Below are 18,717 nucleotides of genomic sequence, written 5' to 3'. Positions count from 1 at the left end.
CCCTGAGCTGTGTTATTTAACTGTAAAGCTGTGCATTGCTGAAAGTTCTCTGACCATCCCCTGTATAATGTCTGCAGTCTCTGATTGTCTCCTGCAGTATGTCCACAGTCTCTGATTGTCTCCTGCAGTATGTCCGCAGTCTCTGGTAATCTCCTGCAGTATGTCCGCAGTCTCTGAGTGTCTCCTGCAGTATGTCCGCAGTCTCTGAGTGTCTCCTGCAGTATGTCCGCAGTCTCTGAGTGTCTCCTGCAGTATGTCCGCAGTCTCTGATTGTCTCCTGCAGTATGTCCGCAGTCTCTGAGTGTCTCCTGCAGTATGTCCGCAGTCTCTGAGTGTCTCCTGCAGTATTTCCGCAGTCTCTGAGTGTCTCCTGCAGTATTTCCGCAGTCTCTAAGTGTCTCCTGCAGTATGTCCGCAGTCTCTAAGTGTCTCCTGCAGTATTTCCGCAGTCTCTGATTGTCTCCTGCAGTATTTCCGCAGTCTCTGATTGTCTCCTGCTGTATGTCCGCAGTCTCTGGTAATCTCCTGCAGTATGTTCGCAGTCTCTGAACCTCTCCTGTAGTATGTATATTAATGTGCCCCTTTACTTGCTCAATTATTTGGGATTGCTCCACTGCTCAGTGAGAGGTAATGATGTGCATGAACCTCTAGCAACCAATCAGCAAACAGTAGTGATCTGCTTTAATCTCTAGCAACCAATCAGTAAGTGCTAATGATGTGCTGTAACCCCTAGCAACCAATTAGCGAGCGCTAATAATGTACATCAACCTCTAGCAACCAAGCAGAAATTATGTGTTGTAACCTCTAGAAACCAGCCATTGAGCAGTAATGATAGGCTGTAACCTCTGGCAAACAATTGCAATCGCTGCGTGATCTGCTGCAATAAACTGATTTTGAGTCTACCTGCTATTTTTTGTATATCTCAGAATGGAGGGGGGGCCTCAAGAAAATGTTTGCCCAGGGCCCAATCAAAATTAAAGATGGCCCTGTTTCTACCACAGTCCAAAACATACTGGCAGGTTAATTCACTTTCTCCTAGATTAGCCCAGAGTGTTTTTGACTGGGTGGTAGAAGCATTCGATCATGAGCTCCTATGGAGAACAGGGACATAAGTGATTTATGTTAGGTGCTCCACATTATATTGGTGCTTTATAAATGCTGTAAATATTCCAGCAATTGGAGGGCCCTTATATATATTCTGGCAACTTCAATTTAGAAAAAAATTATGGTAGGTCAAAACTTGTCAAATGTTGGTAATAACATGCTTTACTTCCATCGCTTGTCGCATGTTTTATGGAGAGGTTGTAAATTTGCACATACAGTGCTTTGAAAAAGTATTCACACCCCTTGAAATTTTCCACATTTTGTCATGTTACAACCAAAACGTAAATGTATTTTATGTGATAGAACAACACAAAGTGGAATATAACTGTGAAGTGGAAGGAAAATGATAAATGGTTTTCCAAATTTTTTACAAATCTGAAAAGTGTGGCGTGCATTTGTATTCAGCCCCCTTTACTCTTATACAACTAACTAAAATCTAGTGGAACCAATTGTCTTCAGAAATCACCTAATTGGTAAATAGAGTCCTCCTGTGTGTAATTTAATCCCAGTATAAATACGGCTGTTCTATGAAGCCCTCAGAGAACCTTAGTGAGCAAACTGCATCTTGAAGACCAAGGAACACACCAGACAGGTCAGGGATAAAGTTGTTGAGAGGTTTAACCCTTTCGCTGCCAGGCCCTGTGCTCCATTTTGTACACTCAGGTGGCCAGACCATTTTTGCAATTTTTCCTTTTGCTTTTTTATTTTTCACTTCTAGCTTTCAGAGTTTGTAAAAGACCCCCAAACCATATATTTTCTGAAAGCAGATGACCAGTAGAATAAAAAGAAGGTGCTACTGATTTCTAAGGTCCCACGATAGTTGCGCAAAACAATATTTTTGCTAAAAATCATGATTAGCAGATAAATACACAGCAAATTTTACAAAATTGCTACTAAATATAAAGGCTTAACCTGTATTGAGTTAATTAATAACAAATATTTGTAACTTTTAAATTGCGCCTTTTTGCAAAATGGTGATAGACGGTGAACAGACGCAAATGTGTAAATATCCAAATTTCTCTAAAAATCTGAAGGTTTTCATTTTTCCCTTACAGCTTTCAGAATTTGTGAAAGACCCCCAAAACCATATATTTTCTGAAAGCATATGACAGGTGCTACCTGTATGGAGGTAATAAATATCAAATATTTGTAAATTTTAAATTGCGCCTTTTTGCAAAGTGGTAAAAATCAAACTTTCCCAAAAATTTCTCTAAAAATCTGAAGCTTTTCATTTTTCACTTACAGCTTTCAGAGTTTGTAAAACACCCCCAAAACCATATATTTTCTGAAGGTGCTACTGATTTTTTTTTTTTTTTTAAGGCCCGCGGTATTTGTGCCAATGTTTATTAAAACAATATTTTTGCTAAATACACTAAAAGCATTATTAGCCGTTAAAAACACCGCTAATTTTACAAAATCCCTGCTAAATTCCAACTAAATATAAAAGCTTAACCTGTATGGAGTTAATACATAAATATTTGTAATTTTTACATTGCGCCTTTTTGCAAAATGGTTAAAATCGATCGTACGCAAAAATGTAAATATACAAATTTCTCTAAAAATCTGAAGGTTTTCATTTTCCCCTTACAGTATTCAGAATTTGTGAAAGACACCCCAAACCATACATTTTCTGAAAGCACATGGCCAGTAGAATAAAAAGAAGGTGCTACTGATTTTTAAGGCAGTGCGATATTTGCGCAAGTGTTTATCACAACAATATTTTCACAAAAAATACATTAAAATAATTAATAGTGCATGTAAACACAACATACCTTACAAAATTCCTGCTAAATTCCTACTAAAGCATCGTTCACATGTGGCAGGTGTTCCATGCATCCCCGTACAGGCAGTCCCATTTATATCAATTGGGATGCAACGGCTGCACATGCATAGCTGCTGTTCCCAATCTGACATCTGTGTGGATGTGGGTAAATGACCCCGAACGCAGACAGTGTGAGCTCTGGGACATGCATGTGGGCTGCCTGCACAGAGATGCACGGAACACCTGTGCATACCTGTAAAGGTACGCTGTGTATGCCCTGTGTGAACAAGGCCTTAGGCCCCTTTCACACAAGCACACCGATCGGATATGCCTGTCTGTTTTTTTAGGCGGGCCCAATCGGACCACCCCTTGTTCTCTATGAAGAGGCTGATGTAAATGGACATGTGTCTGTTTATACCCCCTGCATCCGCTCCAGTCCAGTCCGCTAAAAACAGAGGGATGGGGATCCCATTCCCCATCCATCTAGCAGATCGGATGGTATTCGATGGAACTGGACAGGCGATCCGTTTCCATCCGACCGCCCCATAGAGAATAGCTGTCTGTTTCCGTGTCCGCTCTGCATCAGTGGAGCAGACACGGACCTGTCATCCGCCTGCTCTGCGGAAATCAGCAGAAAGATCCCCTGCTGACCAGGTGGATATGCTCGACAGAATTCACTCCATGTGAAAGTGTTCTTATCCGGATCGGCCGGTCCATTGGGGCGCTGGGGCGCCGCCCCCCTGCAGAGTGCTGGACTCATATATTTGTATGAGTTTTATTTTTTTTTTTAAGCCACATGATTAGAGCCTGAGGCTCTAATTGGCTTGAAAAAGGTTGGGCTTGGGGCACAGAGCATCGCACTCCAAACCCACCACTTGTGACAATGGCAAATTAATATTTGGGGTGAATGCGGGGGAAGACCATCACCGTGGGGGGGGGGGCGCGTCACTGTGTGGGCAGACCTTGGGGGGGGGGGGGGTTGACATCCCCCAAAAAAAGTCACTGGGTCTCACTATGGTTTTTTTTTTTGCCATTTTTTTTTCTTTTTTGGGGGGTCTTTGAGATATCAATATCAGAGGTCTAAACAGTCACCCATATCTCTTTTTGAGATAGAGAAAGTCCCTTCTCTGTCTTCTTCTCTGCAGCACTTTACTTGAATTAAATAAGGAATCCGTATAGAGATTCCTCATTCATTCATAAAATGACAGTCTGATGCATAGTAACACGCGCGGTTACTATATATCAGCTGTCAGTGGGACATCTAGGAGTGATCTATAGTGATCGCTGCTTGCGCCCACTCTACTACAGGGGGAAGCTTGGTAAACACATGTTTACCAAGCGCCAACTTCACACCCCACCCGCACCGCTCCCCCACCGCCAAGCTCCCCAGCCTAAGAGATTAATGCAGGGAGAAGCTGCAGGCAGCGGGGGGGGGGTAAGGAGGGATGCCGCTCGGCATGGCCATGGACCAGGGGTGCGGGGGCAGAATGTGGGGCGATTAGAGTGATGGGGGGGATACATCTGGATCCCCCCCCCAAACTCCATGCAGCACCTGAAGCCGGCGGGAGTGGAAGAGGAGGAATGCCCAGTAGTGTATTTAGGTTTTGTGCTGCCCTCGGCCTTACTAAACTTGTGTACCCCCTAATTTAAATATGATCCACCCCTACCTGTCAAGGCCACACCCCTTGCTGTTTAAGACCTGCCCTGAAATTTCCAAGTGGGGACACTAGTTCTGAGGGCCTGGTGGGGGGGGGGGCAAAGGATTCCCTTAATTTGCATAGATTTCCTCTCACTTCCTGTTTGGCTATGGGGTAGGAAATGAAGGGAAATCTCTACAATGGGACAGGGATGGTAAAAAAAAAACTAACAGGGGCTATAACCCTCCCTTAGTCTATCCAAAATGAATAAAAGAAGGTGTTGCCTATAGTTCTACTTTAAGTACAAATTTTCTGATAATTTTATGGAGAGGACTAAGAAGATATAAGCATGCCAATGGTGCAACAGAAAACATATAGCACAGTGGTCCAGGATGATAGGACGGTCAAAATTATAAGCAGAGCGTCCCCCCAATCCCCCCCCCCAGTTGCGGAATGCCGCCCGCTCGCATACAGGAAGCAGTGCGGCAGCTTTATGGGGGCGCTAGACTAATTTGCCTCTCAGCCCAGTCCACCCCATAACACTGGTGCTACACTAACAGTGTAGTGAAAGCTGGCGGGGACTCTTTTCATGCTGCCTCCCTGCAAAGTGCTGCCCTAAACCTGGGCCTTTTCGGCCTAGGCCAGAATACAGCGTTGGGGATGCTGCCTAATGATGGTAGCTGCAGGGGATGGGGTTTGCTGGGGGGGTCGGATCGGGTGGGGGGTAATCAGTGCTGAAGGGGGATGAAGGGGCTAGTAAAGGAGAGTGGGGGGAGTAGTTTTAGGTGGAAGTTGGTGGCTACGGACTTGGCCACCTGCGGGCACTTCTGTAGGTCTGTACGGTGTACGGACCTGGCAGTGAAAAAGTTAAAGCAGGTTAGATTTTAAAAAAAATATCCCAAGCTTTGAACATCTCATGTGAATACAAATGCACACCACGCTTTTCAGATATTTATTTGTAAAAAAATTTGAAAACTATTTTATCATTTTCCTTTCACTTCAAAATTATCTGCCACTTTGTGTTGGTCTAAATCGCATAAAATACATTTACGTTTTTTGTTGTAACATGACAAAATGTGGAAAATGTCAAGGGGTATGAATACTTTTTCAAGGCACTATACAGTACAAACTGAGTGTAGGTCAGTGTCATGTCACATTTAACTAACTGATGTCTAATCAAACCCTTGGCATGTTAGGAACCGATGAGAAGGCCATCATTGAATGTCTTGGAAGCCGGTCAAGCAAACAGAGGCAGCAGATCAGCTTGTCCTTCAAAACTGCCTATGGAAAGGTAATTCTGGAGTTAGTCTTGTCTCTGCGCATCTATATTGCAGTAACTGTTTTATAAAACTATAAGCTATGCAAATGGTACATTTAGGCTGGTGTTCACGGAGTCCAATGTTAAAACCTGTATTTGGTATTAAGAAACCGAAATAATACTGCTGCTATCATTCCCATCAATCAGGTACATCGTTTTTAACCCACTACACTTCCCTGCAAAGGCCCAACATCCAGATATGGGCCTCACATAAAGATGACTGCTAGACACATTATTTTTAAGGCTCTTTACATGTGTGGTGTGTTTACCACCCCTCTAAAAAGTGATATGCAGTGGATTGCTTTTCAGACACATTTAACAGGTAGCTTGGATGCAATGTTGCCTCCTGAAGTTTTATCTCAACCAGTGATAGCTCGCTGCCCGATTCCAAAACTGTGCACATTACTTTGCAGTTGCAGCGTGTTCCTGAACACTTGAATAGGTTGTGTTTGGTGTTACTGCTTGCCAACACAACAGGTTATATCAATTTTTTTAATTAGGTTATAGATACACATGACTATGGAATACATCAAAGTTGGATAAGCAAATATTTATTTGGTGTTTTTTTGCCAGAATTTCAAGTGTTTGTTATATTGCTGTGTAGACCCATTTTATTGCATGAATCAATATATATGTTCCTTGGTGTAATTCCTAATAAGGTATATAGTTAGTCACACCATTAATCCAAATACCTGTCCCTTGAATAGACGTATTTGATTCCACCTTGTTTCCTTTTGGGGGTGAGACATTTCATGAACCCACTCCAAAGAATCGTGGTAAAATCTTTTGCATAGATTTTCACAAAGAAACAAGATTGCACAGTATCCTATTGTATTCAACATCCAAAAAGGGAAGTTCTGCGTTTCTGCCTCCTCCCCCCTCTACAAATTTTGGCACTTTTTGTTTTGTGTGAGTGGGTACCTAGTTTTGAAAGGTATCCACTCCAGCAGCCTCTTGGGACATGTCACAGGTCTCAGAAGGCTGCATAGGAAGTCACAAAGAATCACAGATGGGTTCCCACACTAAACATGCTGGTGCTCGGGCCCAAAGATCGATGAAGAACTGGCCCGGTTGAGGATGGCGCTGGATCCTTGGAAAGGTAAGTGTCCTTTTATCAAAAGTCAGCAACTACAGTACTTGTAGCTGCTGACTTCTAATTTTTTGTTCCTAGGGTGAAGAGCCTCTTTAAAGTGGTTGTAAATTCTCTGCATTAAGGTAAAAAAAACCTTTTGGGTGCAGACCCCTACCCCCCCCCCCCCCCCAAATACATACTTACCTGAGCCTGATCACGACCCAGCACTGTGCCCTGGACTCAGTGAGAGCAGAGGGAGCCATTGGCTCCTGCTGCTGTCAAGCAAATCAATTAAATCCAGGGTTCGGGAGATAGGGCCAAAGAACACTGTGTGTCAATTGACACACACAACCTATTTCGGGATCAAGTCTGCACGAGTGCACCCCTAGACAGCTGCTTGCTAAGGGAGTACTCGGAAAGCAAGAGAAGCTAGGAGCACTGGCGGGGGACCCCAGAAGTGGAGAATCAGAGGTACTCTGTGCAAAACCATTGCACAGAACAGGTAGGTAGGTGTATGTAAGTATATACAGTGCCTTGCAAAAGTATTCACCCCTTTGGCTTTTTACCTATTTTGTTACATTACAGCCTTTAGTTCAATGTTTTTTTAATCTGAATTATATGTGATGGATCAGAACATAATAGTCTAAGTTGGTGAAGTAAAATTAGAAAAATATATACATAAAACTATTTTTCAGAAATAAAAAACTGATAATTGGCATGTACGTATGTATTCACCTCCTTTTTTATGAAGCCCATAAAAAGCTCTGGTGCAACCAATTACCTTCAGAAGTCACATATCCACTTCAGCCCCGGAAGATTTGGCTGCTCAATGGCCAGGCCATTTTTTGCGGTTCGGCATTGCGTTGCTTTAACTGACAATTGCGCGGTCGTACGACGCTGTACCAAAACTGACGTCCTTTTTTCCCACAAATAGAGCTTTCTTTTGGTGGTATTTGATCGCCTCTGCGGTTTTTATTTTTTGCTCTATAAACAAAAGAAGAGCGACAATTTTGAAAAAAAAAAAAAAAAACTATCTTTTACTTTTTTGCTATAATAAATATCCCACATTTTTTGATCAAAAAACGATTTTTTTCCTAAGTTTGGGCCGATATGTATTCTTCTACTTATTTTTGGTAACAAAAATCGCAATAAGCGTATATTGATTGGTTTGCGCAAAATTTATAATGTCTACAAAATAGGGGATAGATTTATGGCGATCTGCGATTTATATCGGGACTGCGACATTATGGCGGACACTTTTGACACATTTTTTAAACCATTGACAATTCTACAGCGATCAGTGCTATAAAAATGCACTGATTACTGTGTAAATGTCACTGGCAGGGAAGAGGTTAACACTAGGGGGCGATCAAGAGGTTTGACTGTGTTCCCTATGTGTCTTTCTAACTGTGGGGGATGGGACTGTCTAGGAGGAAAGAGAGATCGGTGTTCATACATAGTATGAACACACGATCTGTCTCCTCTCCCAGGAAAGAACTGGGATCTGTGTGTTTACACACACAGATCCCGGTTCTCGCTTTGTCACAAGCGTTCACGGGAGCTCGCGACCGCCAGGCACTCGCATCGGCTCCGGGCACACATTGCGGGCGCGTGCACCCCTAGTGGCCGAAAAGAAAAGTGACATAAGGTAACGTTGATTTGCCAAGCCAACCTGCGTTGCTGGTCGGCAAGTGGTTAATTCGTGAAATGATGTCCACCTGTGTGCAATCTAAGTGTCACATGATCTGTCATTACATATACACACCTTTTTGAAAGGCCCCAGAGGCTGCAACACCTAAGCAAGAGTCACCACTAACCAAACACTGCCATGAAGACCAAAGAACTCTCCAAACAAGTAAGGGGCAATGTTGTTGATAAGTACAAGTCAGAGTTAGGTTATAAAAAAAATATCCAAATCTTTGATGATCCGTAGGAGCACCATCAAATCTATCATAACCAAATGGAAAGAACATGGCACAACAGCAAACCTGCCAAGAGACGGCCGCACACCAAAACTCACAGACTGGGCAAGGAGGGCATTAATCAGAGAGGTAGCACAGAGACCTAAGGTAACCCTGGAGGAGCTGCAGAGTTCAACAGCAGAGACTGGAGACTGGAGTACCTGTTCATAGGATGACAATAAGTCGTACGCTCCATAGAGTTGGGCTTTATGACAGAGTTGCTAGAAGAAAGCCATTACTTTCAGCAAAAACAAAGTGGCACGTTTTTGAGTTCGGGAAAAGACATGTGGGAGACTCCCAAAATGTATGGAGGAAGGTGCTCTGATCTGATGAGACTAAAATTGAACTTTTTGGCCATCAAAGAAAACGCTATGTCTGGCGCAAACCCAACACATCACCCAAAGAACACCATCCCCACAGTGATTAATGCTCTCCTTGCCCAGCTTGTCAGTTTAGGTGGATGGCCATGTCTTGGTAGGTTTGCAGCTGTGCTATACTTTTTACATTTTCAGATGTTGGATTGAACAGTGCTCCGTGAGATGTTCAAAGCTTGGGATATTTTTTTTATAACCTAACCCTGCTTTAAACTTTTCCACAACTTTGTCCCTGACCTGTCTGGTGTGTTCCTTGGCCTTCATGATGCTGTTTATTCACCAAGGTTCTCTAACAAACCTCTGAGGGCCTCACAGAACAGCTGTATTTATACTGAAATTAAATTACACACAGGTGGACTCTTATTTACTAATTAGGTGACTTCTGAAGGCAATTGGTTCCACTAGATTTTAGTTAGGGGTATCAGAGTAGTGTGTGTGTATGTATTAGATAGATAGATAGATAGATAGATAGATAGATAGATAGATAGATAGATAGATAGATAGTGTGTGTATATATTGCAAAAAATAAAAAATATTACTGCGCAGGTGATAATAACCTAAGTGAAAAAAGCTGCTTGCATTATCACTACAAAACCAATTGTGCAAAGACATACATAATAAAAATTGCAGCGCTAAACAAATGAAGTTCAAAGTAAATCATTAAAAAAAATAGTCCATATAGTGCTTGAACACTAAAGTTCATAGTGACAAATGAAAAAAAAGTTCATTGATGTAATGTCCAAAGAAATGTGATTGTTTGGATGGATATCCACCTGGTGTACCTCCACCGTGATAATAAACAGGATGTGAGCTTACCAGATTTCTAGACTCAGCGGTATAGGAGTCTAGACAGGTGTTTAAATAATGATCCAGCACTCAAAGCGAATCCCTCAGAGGTTAGACCGTAAAGGAAGGTAACATGGCTGGCCAAACAAACCCCTGGTGTTACTCAGACGTGACTAATAAGAAAGAAAAAAGGGGTCCACATAGTGTAAAACCGTAAAACTATTTTATTTTGAGAAAAGTTTGCTAAACACTTACAGTAATCCAGTGAATAGTTAGCGGTTAAAATGGTAGTTCCCAGGATAAAAACGACTAGTATACAAGCTCAATTAGCATGATTAGTTCAGACATGGACTGCATAGAAGCATTTGGCTCCCCAAATCATCACAGATTTGTTGTACTGGTTTGTCAACAATGGGGTGGTCGCTCAGTGGAGCAATATTTACTTGTGGTGTGATCAGTTTTTAATTATTTTGTAAGGCAAAGTAACTGCATAAATTCATAGTTTCTAGAGGTATTTTACATTTTCCTGTAAACTGTATTATTACATCTTTGTTGATAGGATTTGATAAAGGACTTGAAGTCTGAGCTCTCTGGAAACTTTGAAAAGACAATTCTGGCTATGATGAAACCACCAGCTTTATATGATGCATATGAGCTTTATGAAGCAATAAAAGTAAGTGGCAATCTCTGTCCTGTGAATATAGCAGGAGTTCAGTGCACAGGATTGGTCACTATTTTTTTTTCCACCAGGGTGCTGGTACAGATGAGGAATGTCTAATTGAAATTCTTGCATCTCGGACAAATCAGCAGATACATGAAATCAACAGTATATACAAAACAGGTGAGTGATTATATCTTATAAATACAGTGACAATACATGCAATTAATTATCATTATCAGTGCTTTGCTCTTTATGAACACTGTGCCCATCTAAGCAGATCTTATATACTTACTTTACTAGCAGCCATGTCTTCAGATTCCACTTCTGGGTATAATCACAATATTGCAAAAGCAATAGATTGGTGGAATCAAACTCTTGAGGAGTATGACAAGATGGAGGTGAAAAAGGTAGTCCCACAACCCAGGGCAATCAGATGGCCGGGAGAAAGCCTAAAGCTTAAACAATACCAGATAAAAATAAATAAATAATCAGAGTCTGGTGCAAGGAATATCCTCAAACGATTAGGAGTAGTGTCACTACATAAGATCACTTACAGGGTGGTGGGGAGAGCAAGGATCTGTATGGGGAATCGCTATGGCAGAGAAACAATGTGTCAGAGCGGAGAGAGCTGTCAACGGTGTTGCAGAATCCTGAATTGTGGCCACACAGCAAGGTGAGGCTACAGTCTGACATTGTGCACACTGTGGAGAGGTCTGGGGAGCTTTTTCTGGGTAGCCAAGAGGCCGGGGATGGTTGCTAGGAGACGCATAAGGCTTGAGAATGGAGATCACCTCAAACGCATTGCCTAGCCGCCATCCCCCTATTGACTACCCAGAAGAAGTTCCCCAGACTTCTTCACAGCGTGCATGTGGTCACCATCCAGGATTTTTCCACACCACTAATAGCTTTGCCTGCTCTGCCACCAGGGGTTTTTCTGCCACAGCTATCTCTGTACAGCTAGAACTATAGGCTGGATCCTTGCTCTCCCCGCCACCCTATAACTGATCTTGTGTGATGACAATACTCCTGATCATTTTTATAGGATATTCCTTGTGGCAGGCTCTGCATATTTGTTTTGCCAACGTTTCTGGGCATGTCCCCTTCCTTTGCTGTGGTTCATCCTGTGCTGCAATAACATATGAGCCAGTGGGATCGATATACAACATGCAGCAGGGGGAGCAAGTATTCACACATTTAGAAATGTTGAATACCTGCAGGGGAGTCTGAACACAGGGACTGCCAGAAGGGTAAGTATATAGCATCTTTTCCAGGCAGGCTTCAATTCTGTATTAACCTTGTAGTGACAGGGTCCTTTTAAATCCTTGCCCTTTATAAATGAGGACAGCAGAAAGGCTAATGGCATGTTGCATCTGAATCTCTTACATTCTCAGTTTGAATCAGGGTTTTATATGACAATTGACTTTATTTTTTGTGTTTTTCTTCTTCAGAGTTTAAGAAGACCCTGGAGCAAGCACTGAAGAGTGATACTTCTGGCCACTTTGAGCGGCTACTTGTTTCCCTGTGTCAGGTAATTGTACAATTTGCATATTGACTGAGAAAATCTAGAAATGGTATTTATTGCATCTCTTGCTAGAATGACATGTCATCCACCCCAGAATAGCAGAGCTGACTACTTTATATCCTGTATCATATCAGCACTGGTGACTGGTTTTAGTGTTATTACTGAGTCCACAAAATCATTGGCTCAGCTATAATTGTGGGCCTTTGTGGTTTTTAGCATAGTGTTTAAAGTCTAGTACCATTGTGCCTAACACTTACATGTAGCTTTGGTAAAATTTAGATCAATGAGATGAACAGTGGCGGGCCATCCATTAGGGGTACCGGAGCGCCGCCCTCTCTATCCACGACCGCCACCCCCATGCTCTAGCCACGGCCGCTATTTTGACAGGACACCGCCACCCCCTATTCATGCGTCTGGCCCCTTTCAGGACGCCTGGCTCATGAATTACAGCAGCGGGGGTTTTTTTTATTTTTGTTTTTTTTTAAGCACCTGATTAGGGCCACAGGCTCTAATAGGCTTTAAAATAGGGTGGGAACGTAGTGCAGAGCATTGCACCAGGAGCCCACTCAGGTGTTACAGATAGCAAATGAATATTCGCTATTGAAACGCTGATCCTCAATCCGGCCAATCGGAAGTAGGTCTGAGACCTATTTTCCGATTGGCCGAAAAGACAAGAGACCCAATTGGCTGCCGAGGAGGAGGGAGGAAACAGAAGCCGCCACGATGCCCATTGAGCAAAGGGGAAGGGAAAACCATAGCTGCTGAGCAAGGGAAGGCGCCGGTGAAGCCCAGGAAAAGCGCTGCAGGGTAAGTGCACCAGACCCGACCGACTGGGGTGGGGTGGTATTGTTTGCAGCCACCCCAAAAAAAATTACCACTGGCCGCCACTGGAGTTGAATACTAAAATAATGGCTGAACTCCTGGTGATCTCTGGATGTCTAACCATCTATCTGCAATATGTATTTCTGACTTTGCAGATTTCCTGTGTTACTGGAGAGGGGCCACTCTATTACCCCTAGACCTTTAGAGGGCAGATGCCCCCTACACCATCACTTTTAACTCCTAATTCGGACATAAGCACGAACACTTGGCTCAGGGAGGACCTCTTGTTTGTTCATACACTGAAGAAGGCAGTGAGATAATTATTTGATATGATGGAAATAGTCAAATGAGAGCCTGTAATTTAATATCGAAGGAAGCTATACACAGGGAGTTCATTGTTCAAAATCATAATCATCCCCTTATCAGGAAACCATATAATTAATGTGTGTGCGGCAGGACTGCATGGGTAGCCAGTATACAGATTTGAGGGGTTTCCTTTTAAGTAAAAAGAACAAAAAAGTAATATATAGTCCTTAGATGTGACGGCTGCTTTTTGTTTTTAATTTTTCAGGCTAAAAAATATTTTTAGCAACTATAAAAAATACCTGTTGATTTCCAAAAATACAGTGCCGCGGTCAACTCATGTGAGTTGAACTGGAAGCATTAAACAATATTATCTTTTTGTGTAAAATACCAATCCCCCCCCATTCTCCATGTAATGTAAATGAACAAAGGCAGACATGTTTAAAGTTCAGCCTGTGTGACATGATCCATGGTTCCCTCCATAGATAGATAAGTAAGGGAATGAGTGAAGCCACCCAGGGACAGAATTTGTGCTATTAGCAGGACTATTGGATGAATATAAAAGAAAATAGGCTAAAAAAATGAATACAGCATACAGCCACTATCTAAGAACTGGTAATCTGCAAAATATTACATTTTATTTTTTTATATAGTTACAATATCAAGTTGTGTTTTTTCAAATTGGGAACTTGCTCTATTTCTTTACAGGGCAACAGAGATGAGAGCACTAATGTAGACATGTCCCTGGTCCAACGCGATGTACAGGTGAGCATCATACAACACAAGTATTATCCCCCCCCCCAAAAAAAAAAACAAAAAAACCAACAACATTACATAACATGAAAAGCTAGTTTTCACTCTATACTGCATCACATCTGTACTACAAGCAAGGCTGTTTTGGCCTGAGTATCCCCTGTCCACACTAGGTTTGCTGCTGCCGCTCAGTAGATCTTTAGAATCTCTTTGATACAGACATTTTGGCCATTTTTGTTGCACCAATGCCTCAAAGTAGCCTGCCTACAATAGAGCAAACAGCACATAGAGAACCCTGAAAACTTCTGAAACAAAAATATTTGGCAGGCAGAGATACACAGCTCAGACCTTTAGTGTAGTAGTAATATCCAAGGCTTTAGTAAAACAATGAAATGGTATGGTATATACTCACAAAGGTGATATAAAAAGCACATATAGTACAAGGGAGCCGAGCAGGAGAAGAGAAGCCAAGTATTCTGTGTAGCTCTTCCCCTGTTAGCTGGCCCCACAGCAGTCCGGACGCTATGACTGCTCATCCATCCACCTTTCGTGGGATTGCTGTGTAATGCATTGGGCTTTTTTACTTTGGTCTAGATGTGCTTTTTATATCACCTTTGTGAGTATATACTATTTCATTGTTTTAATAAAGCCTTAGATTTTACTACTACACTAGAGGTCTGTGCTGTCTCCCCCTTGCCCTGATTTGTGTTTTTAGTGCTTAGTGTCTAGTTGCTATTTTTTCTAGTGTTTACAAAATATTTGATCGATCAATTATCTACTTGTTGTGCCACATCCTAAATTCGAGTTTAGAGCAAAAGAAGTTCCCCTAGCGGACTTTAAAGGCACATTTTTTAAGAAAATATTTTAAAAAAAGGTATGTAAAGTAGATAACAGTTTATTAGTTACAAAAAATAATCAAGTGAATCACATAGTTACAAAGTTAAAAACAAGGAATGCATTTCCATAAATATAGAAGTTGATACCAATACATGTGCACCCGACGCGTTTCGGAGTTACTTATGCCTCCTTCTTCAGGGGTGATTGTAGGGTTTGCAACAAGAATTTTCTATATGGGAAATAATATGTATAACATAGACATGATGAGTGTACAATAAAGGAACGTAAATACAAAATCTATAGTTGTATGAGTCTGTATACATACAGTACGTCAACATATCTATGTTTCTTTTAATTTGTCCTGGAATGCACAACCTATATCCGTAGATACCAATGTAAGTGTAAATAGAGAAATGAATGTGTATGTATACAGACTCATACAACTATAGATTTTGTATTTACGTTCCTTTATTGTACACTCATCATGTCTATGTTATACATATTATTTCCCATATAGAAAATTCTTGTTGCAAACCCTACAATCACCCCTGAAGAAGGAGGCATAAGTAACTCCGAAATGCGTCGGGTGCACATGTATTGGTATCAACTTCTATATTTATGGAAATGCATTCCTTGTTTTTAACTTTGTAACTATGTGATTCACTTGATTATTTTTTGTAACTAATAAACTGTTATCTACTTTACATACCTTTTTTTAAAATATTTTCTTAAAAAATGTGCCTTTAAAGTCCGCTAGGGGAACTTCTTTTGCTCTTTTTTCTAGTGTTTGGGCTACACGCTCATGTCATTTTTATATTGTTTTTATATATTTATTTATACTGTTTTATATATATATCTAGATATATATATATATATATATATATATATATATATATATATATATATATATCTAGATATATATAGATATATCGATATATCTATATATATATATCTAGATATAGATAGAGATATATATATATATAGATAGATAGATAGATAGATAGATAGATAGATAGATATCTATAGATATAGATATAGATATATATCTATAGATATAGATAGATATCTATAGATATAGATATAGATATATATCTATAGATATAGATATAGATATATATCTATAGATATAGATAGATATAGATAGATATAGATAGATATAGATAGATAGATATATATATATATATATATATATATATATTTATATATATATATATTTATATATATATATCTATATATCTCTCCCTATTTAACCACGACGTCATAATAGGGATATCTGAATGATGCCTGCAGCTCCCCCCTCCCGCCACTCTCTGGTGCTTCTCCCGGCTCACCCGTACAATCGGTGAGAGGGAGAAGAAATCGGATCATTCCGGAAGTTTACCATAGAGAATTTGGTGGGCCGGATGTCTCTCTGATCTTTCAGATGTTAGGATATCACGCATAGGCCTCCTGCATTTGAAAAAATGCCGCCGCCTCGGCTGGGAAGCCAGGATCGTTTTTTTTTTTTTTTTTTTTTTTTTACACAGGCTTTCCAGCCTAGAGGCGAGATCTGGGGACTTATTGACCCCAGATCTTGCTGTAAAGAGGACCTGTCACACACTATTCCTATTACAATGGATGTATAAATTTAAAAAAAAGTGTTAACATAGAATAATAAAAGTTAAAATAAACAATAAAAAAAAAAAAAAATTTAAAGCACCCCCATCCCCGCATGCTCGCGCACAGAAGTGAACACATACGTAGGTCGCGCCCACATATGTAAACAACGTTCAAACCACACATGTGAGGTATCGCTGCGAACGTTAGAGCAAGAGCAATAATTCTAGAACTAGACCTCCTCTGTAACTCTAAATGGGTAACCTATAAATATGTTTAAAGCGTCGCCTATGGGATTTTTAATTTGTTTTCTAATGCATGAAACGCGTTTAAAAAATTACTGCTCAAATACCATGCAAGATGAAAATGACCACCATTTTTTTTCCCTAGGGTTTCTGCTTAAAAAACATATATAATGTTTGGGGGTTCTGAGTAATTTTCTAGCAAAAAAATTATGGTTTTTACATGTATGAGCGAAGTGTCAGAATTGGCCTGGGTAGCAAGTGATTAATGGTACTTGCATTTAGGCCCCCCATACGTTCAGGGACTAATGTATGGGACGCCATAGCGTGCTAATTGAGAGTACCACTCATTACAACGTTTAGCCTTGTGTAGCCACAGCGTATTTCAGCCTACCATAGGCTGTGCACCTGTGCCTCCTTAGGTGCATTAAAATGCCGGGATTGGAAGCACAGGGGCTAGACATCCTGCAAGGGGGCAAGGGGCCTTAAAAACGTGGCCACATCTTACAAATTCTGCCAGGGATAAATAAACTTATAAACACAGCTGTATGTATTTATTCTTTAACAGGTTAATAATGTATTTACAGGAGCTGTATGCTGCAGGAGAAAAACGTCTGGGGACCGATGAGTCCAAATTTAACGCCATTCTTTGTACACGCAGCAGAGCACATCTGAATGCAGGTAATTAGAAGCACCCCTGTTTTGACAAATAAAGAATAACTGTAATTCTTATTTAAAACCTTATTCGTAGTCAGAGTCTGGATACTGGGGGAGACGTAACCCCAACCAATGGCGACCTGAGGTGTTCCATGGTCGCCGTGAGAGTATGCTTAAAAGAGGGCATACCCTGAGTATGGAATGTGGGGAAAAAATGGGGAATGGGTGGGAGGGAACCCGGAAACGCTGGCCGACGAGTATGCAGGGGAGGAGGGGGGATTATATGGCCCCGAATCCTCCTACAAATACAGGCTAGCCAATGGCCAGCCTCCTATTTTGTAGTCAGTCTGGATACTGGAGAAGACGTAACCCCAACCCAATGGCGACCTGAGGTGTGCCATGGTTGCCCGTGAGAGTATGCTTAAAAGAGGGCAAAAAGAGACACCAACCAGGTACAGTGATGTGAATTTTAACGCAACACATGACAAATAATTAATCCAACAAAGTAGCAAAAGCACATTTGACCTCCACATGAGGATCAGGAATGAACCGACTGTAACAAGACGACTGCCAGCGTCGCATGTATTTGATGACATTGGATGGGACCCCCTGTTTGGAAGCTGAGGATGCTGCCCCAATCCTGAAAGAATGACCCGAAAACTGTTTTGGGTTCAACCCCAAGTTGGCAATCCGAATCCTAACATGCAAGATAAACTGACTGGAAGTAGGAGCCTGTGTGGGGAAGGGAAGCAACGGGCTATCGAGAGGGGCTGCTGCAAACAGGGAGGTAAGCTGATCCAAGATCTTGACTGGACACCAGACAGCGTTGGTTTTGTAGTAATTGATCACAAAATCCTGCCCTGACTGCCGGTTCTTGTTGTTGGGGTGTTGAAATGCAAAGTGATCAGGTAACCTGGTAAGACTACCTTTCAGGAGTACTGGTGCGTTAAGCCCAACTCGGGACACCTCCCCAGGCCTGAGGAAACCAAAGAAACTGAGGAAGACAGCCGCCTTGGGGACCAGGCTGGGACCCACCCAAAGGGTGAAAGGGACATCAACTCTCCTAGTTCACAGAACAACTGACCGGAGATCAGACGGAGGCAAACGTGTCACCCTTGGTTTCCCCTGCGTTTTCTGGATACCTTTTGAGCATGGCTTTGGTAGGATTAGCTGCAAAAAAGGACGGTCTGTCAGGATGGAGAAGTGAGAAGAAGTCCTGAATACCCGAAAGATATAGCTTAATGGTGTTAAATGACCGTGACAACTTGTCATGACAATAGGCCATGAAAGTCATCATGTACTTAACATCC

The 18,717-nt window shown here is 41.5% G+C and overlaps 1 protein-coding gene across 1 annotated transcript in view; it reads left to right on the top strand.

Annotated features, from left to right (window-relative positions):
- LOC141106222 (annexin A4-like) overlaps window positions 1–18,717 on the top strand; it is a 97,924-nt gene that overhangs the window by 58,521 nt on the left and 20,686 nt on the right. Inside the window, exons 6-11 of the mRNA XM_073596810.1 lie at window positions 5,700–5,794; window positions 10,574–10,687; window positions 10,765–10,855; window positions 12,124–12,203; window positions 14,031–14,087; window positions 17,338–17,431. Coding sequence (XP_073452911.1) covers window positions 5,700–5,794; window positions 10,574–10,687; window positions 10,765–10,855; window positions 12,124–12,203; window positions 14,031–14,087; window positions 17,338–17,431 — 531 coding nt within the window. The remainder of the gene's footprint in view (window positions 1–5,699; window positions 5,795–10,573; window positions 10,688–10,764; window positions 10,856–12,123; window positions 12,204–14,030; window positions 14,088–17,337; window positions 17,432–18,717) is intronic.

This window comes from Aquarana catesbeiana, linkage group LG08, assembly GCF_042186555.1.
Source record: "Aquarana catesbeiana isolate 2022-GZ linkage group LG08, ASM4218655v1, whole genome shotgun sequence".
Taxonomy (NCBI): domain Eukaryota; kingdom Metazoa; phylum Chordata; class Amphibia; order Anura; family Ranidae; genus Aquarana; species Aquarana catesbeiana.
Note: the sequence above shows the minus strand (reverse complement) of the source record. Positions and strands in the feature narration are given on the sequence as shown.